Below are 5289 nucleotides of genomic sequence, written 5' to 3'. Positions count from 1 at the left end.
GGAGCGACTTATCTCCCCCTTTAAAAATTGGAACAACATGAGCTAACTTTAGTGAAGATGGAAACTTGCCCTGATCCAAGATGCAGCGCATCAAGTACGAGAAAACAGGAGCGAGAACCAGTGAGCTTGAGATTGAAGTTGCCATTTAGATGAGGGTTTATCGACTTGCCATCAGTGTCAATCTATGGTTTAGACTTCGACCCCATAGTGGCCTTAATTTTTACATGCTACAATTTTCATTTGTTATGACAAGTGAATATGCTTGGCAAAGAATGCATAAGCCAAACTGCTTTTTTTGTATTGATGATTTCTATTGGTCTAAAATTTTGGCCATAAATTAAGAAACTCAACTTACCATTTGTAAAACTTTCGATAACGGGAGTATTCTATAAATCATGATAATCTGAAGGTAACGTAACCTCAGATACCCACAAGGAAACATAATCTGCCCTTTTTTACCTTGGCGTTGATTTTTACATGCTACAATTTACATTCATTTTGTTTTGCAAGTCATTTTCAGACTTTTCCCTTTTTTACTTTAAGATAAAACTTTTCATTAAGTAAGACACGAGTGTAAGCTGAAAATTAAATTTTTATGCCAAAAATTCCTTCTCCTAAAAAAGGTTTGGTTTGGCCACTAATACGAGAACATTTTTAGATGCCAGGACGCAGGTGCGAGGTGGATATTTGTCAAAACAATCGAGAAAGCGAGCATTATGTACGCTCTTTTAATCAGGCTCAATTCTCACGAATACGCTTGAGCCAAGTTCCATCTCCAATAAGAATAAAAACTGCGCCATCAATTGAGAAACCTCTAGTTTCGTGCAGTCTGCCACGATGAGTCCTCCTCATATGAAAATCTTTCTCTTAAGCTCTTTATCTCTTACTTTGATGTCGGAACTATGTGACACTTCCGACCAACTCAATGACCAAAAGTTGTGGCACATCTACCCGATCCACTTAAATACCACCAAGGTAAGCCGAAATTTATGAATCTATTTTGAAAATCGTCAGATATAGACCATACTCCTCGGAATCTGATTTATTAAATCCATAACTGACTAAACTTAACGAAAAAAGGAGGAGTAAAATTTGAGCCCAAATTTGGAATAGGGTAGGAGCAAGGACATGGAACGCTGCAGAAAGTAAAAAAAAATATTATCAAGCGTAAAAAGGCATTGTCAAATAGTTGAAACCCGACCATCTATCCGGCTAGTTGGTAGAATAAAGAGCAGATGTTGGGGATTAATTAGCTACGAGAAAACTAGACCGATGGACGTATTTCTTATCCTCTATCTCATCACATTTACACGTGTATTTTCATCAGAATATTTGTAATTTTGTAAACACTACGCACCAAAACTGTTTTTTTCTCAGCTAGTTAAGTTATGCCGAAGGCAAAATGGTGAAAGCTAAGTTCAAGCGTAAGTTCAAATTACACTTCCAAGGATAATAGACTGTGGCAATCTGGAGTCCTGGCCCTCTACCGGCTCAAGGGTGCATAACAACAGGGTAAGCAACAAATCTGTTTTGGATCTAATAGAGATCAGAAGCATGTCAGTTTTCTCCTGTCTTTTTGAGTTCTTATCGCTCAGGATTTTTGCACTATGGTGTGACTCACTCTGTTGCTCCCTGATGTTTCTGCTATGGGTGGCTAAATGGATTCGAATGACCTGATCAGATTTAGTCTATGTAACACCAATAATTTATCAGATCCCCATTACGGTGGATATATTTTCTGTTTAAGTGTTTGCTCTAATGCCTAGACATCTAGATACGTGTATATTTTTCATTGTCAAAATTACAAAAGGAACAACTTTTGTGAAATACACATGTTTAAAAGTAGCCCAGATAAGTGTATAAAATAACTTAAAGTCCATTAAAACGCATCAATGTCAAAAACGTAGTCAATCAGTATTAAACGTACTCTTAGTTATGTATTGACGTATAATTTTTCAAACTTCTTTTCAGCAGATGCTTAACTATTACAACTTGAAAGTTGCGTTTTATACCTTAAAAGATCAAAAAGCGCCCTTATTATGCTTCTAGTTATTTCCAAGGCAAATTATTGTCCTTTTCAATCAAACGACAAGACATTTTTAATCAAGTTTAATTAGCAAGCTTGGCGTTGACTAATTAGCTCCTTCGTAGGTCAAATGAATCTCATCCTGAGGAAGCTAACCACTGGAGTGATATTTTGCTCTCCATGAGAACTTGAGTTCTCAAATTGAAGCAAAAACTACTATTGGTTCAAACTCAGAGACAAATCTGCATTTCAAGAAACAGAAATTCAAAGTCATACTTGTATGTTTATGTATTTCAATATTGAATATATTTTAAGCATTTGCAGCTTTTCCATTAAATATGATTTAAACATTTGGTCCTTTTTAGTGCAATGTTTTTGCCCGCTCTAGTGATAACTTATCTCTGATTCAATGGATTTGGATACAATTGTAGTTAGAAACGCAAGTAAGGTTACTCCAACATATATTGATTACGTATTTTGAAATATTATCTCCTTGTAGGTTTTAAGTGGGCTAACATACTAATCTGAGCTAAAATACGAGATGATATTTTACAAAAGTTGTGCGATTATACCGACGTCACCAAGAATTGTTTAATTCCTCGCAGAAAATTGGAGCATGTTCCAACTCAAATGTGTGACAATGTGGTCGGGAATATGTCATGTGAAAGCCGTATGTGACCACAATATATGTCAAAACAAGGATCATCTAAATCCACCATCAGCTTTGATCCTCCTCATAGTTTCGAATTCCCACGACACGTGAATCTGCCTGTAAGGACAACGTGACCAAAAACTTTCAACAACTGTTGATTGTGTTCTAAATTTTCCGTTGTACTATTCTAGTACACAACGTCCAGTGATAGGTATCAAATTGCAATGTATAATTGAAATGTCTTAATCAAATCGGCTGGACTGTACTTTGACTTCAAATATTCTATAAAATATCTAGTTACTTGGAAGAGTAATTTCCATTACAATTACACAATAGGTCTGGGTTTAAAGCAATTGGAATGACACGAACAAATGTTTTGGGTCATTAAAAAAAATAGAATGTCATATTACATTCATTGACCTACTAAAATTCATTATTAAGGGAATAATTTGAGCAACACAAATTGTACAATGATAACACCATGTCTGCTCCTTCCAGGTTCCATGGGCTCCCAATTTGTTGGATGGCGAAGCGAAAGAACCTGTAACTCGCCAGGAGAGATCTTGGAAGAAGAAAGTGAACCGAAAAAGTGTCTCAGAGAGCGATATTTTAGGGGAGGAATATGAATATTACGATGGGGTAGAGGACGACTATTACGACTTTAAGAACGGAAAGCTTTACGATCAACTTGCCCAAGACAACTCAAAACGTAGAACTTATCATTTTCGAGGGTCGCCGTTTGCCCAGCGGCCCAGGCCTCAATTGGAGCAATCGCTTCAAGCCTACAACAAACCGGAAAGTGGACACTACGATACCAGATACCAAGCAGCTGGAAAAATGTAGGTATTCACATAGGTATGGTAAGCGTTAACAACGATGATTGTTGAGGCAAAGAAATGTATAACCAAAATGACTTGCTTCCTTTTTTAGAATAAGATTTACATCCGATAGGATTCAAATGCTGCCAAGAATTTTAAAGAGCATAAATAGCGTCACGAAAAAATCATAACAAAATTGAATTCAAAGCTTATGTCAAAAGTTAGAAAACAGTTAGAACAATGAAGTACAGCTCTCTTCTTTCTCAGGCTCCTTCATTGTTCAACTTGTTGCCTTCACTCATTCGTAGGGAGTATCTAGATGTTGATCCAGTAGCAGTATGCAAGTCAGACTTGGACAAATTTCGATTTGCGGTAAAACAATTGTTCGCCATTTTGGGACATCGTTCAACAATTACTTTGAACTATATTAGTTCAACATTCATTTACTAAAAGTGGCATAAAATGGCAAGTGACAAAAATATGAAAAAAATATGAAAAAATTGTTGATGCTAACATCTGGTCATAAGAAAAAGCTTTCCATACTTCATGGCAGTACCAGAGGGCGCACTAGTATGAAAACCTAGATCTTTACACTTCTCTATAGGGCATGTGAAGAAATTGAAGAATAATGTAGTGAGCAACAATGACTTCAACATTTTGAGGAGGGGGAAAGAAGGCAAACGTTGGAGCCAACTTGCTCACTCACAAGTGGGTTGCGCTACTAAATTCAAAAAAAATATGTCATTTTGTGCAGTTCTGTCACTCCTAAAGTCTTGGTTGAATATTAAAATAACGTTTGCTTCAACAAGCCGGGAAATTAAATTTAATGACAAATTCAATCTATGCACAGTGCAGGTTAGCTGTAATGTTTGTCTTTCTCAAAATGCTGAATATCAGGGTTCGTGCACTACATTTTTCTTGTAATTCGTTCATTTAACATGCCCTAATTTATGGAATAGCTCTAATTTAAGATCGATTTAGACTTGTTTCCTTCTAAATTGTGCACATTACTTTGCAAGGAAAATGTTTTAATGTTCATGTATTTTTTTTTGATCAAGCACTGGCAACCATCTTGGACCACCTTCAACCATATTCTGCCATTTATTGACACTTTCAACCATTTTCTACCTTGTCATTGTTGAAAATGGCAGAAATTCTTACAAAGTCTTTTTTTGCTATCTCTGAGTGAAACTCGTTTAAGACCCAGTAAATAATTCATACAATCTACCAGAAATCTTGGCTGACAAGCCGTTCATGATACCAGTAGATTGGTGATCCACAATCGAAACTGGCGCTGTCTTCACCATGAAAGATTTTAATTCATTTAATCATTCAGATAATAGCCGACATCTCAGTTTGATTCATAATAGGGCTGGGCGGTGTTACGTCATAAAATCATCCATATTCAAATTCCAATAGGCAATATCAAGTCCGGTATCAGTTTTGCTTCTCCTTCTGAGGGTGTAGCTAACGTCTAACAGTGTCCTTGAGTTAGGTCAGGGCAGAGTTTTGAACCTGGGACCTCTCTCTTATTAGGTAAACTGCGCTAACCACTACACCACTTCTCCTCCATTGGTTGAAACAACAGACAAACATAGTCAAACAAGCAATACCCGTCAAAGCAAAGAGGCGGAGGCAGGGATGAGAAATTATTTAAAGACATTTTCTACCACCTGGCATTAACTGGTGGCAGAAAATGGCAGATATTGGTCCAAAACAACTGGCAAAAAATGGCAGAAAATAGATACTGTTGTATCATTCTAAATCATCTTTTTCTAGTATTTACAATCACT

The 5289-nt window shown here is 36.6% G+C and overlaps 1 protein-coding gene across 1 annotated transcript in view; it reads left to right on the top strand.

Moving 5' to 3' along the window:
- The first annotated feature begins 604 nt into the window (after positions 1 to 604).
- LOC131893318 (uncharacterized) overlaps positions 605 to 5289 on the top strand; it is a 6778-nt gene continuing 2093 nt past the window's right edge. The window contains exons 1-2 of the mRNA XM_059243316.1: positions 605 to 975; positions 3177 to 3517. Coding sequence (XP_059099299.1) covers positions 838 to 975; positions 3177 to 3517 — 479 coding nt within the window. The 5' untranslated portion in view covers positions 605 to 837. The remainder of the gene's footprint in view (positions 976 to 3176; positions 3518 to 5289) is intronic.

Source organism: Tigriopus californicus, chromosome 2 (genome assembly GCF_007210705.1).
Source record: "Tigriopus californicus strain San Diego chromosome 2, Tcal_SD_v2.1, whole genome shotgun sequence".
Taxonomy (NCBI): Eukaryota; Metazoa; Arthropoda; class Copepoda; order Harpacticoida; family Harpacticidae; genus Tigriopus; species Tigriopus californicus.
The sequence above is the reverse complement of the archived record's forward strand: the minus strand, read 5'-3'. Positions and strand labels throughout refer to the sequence as shown.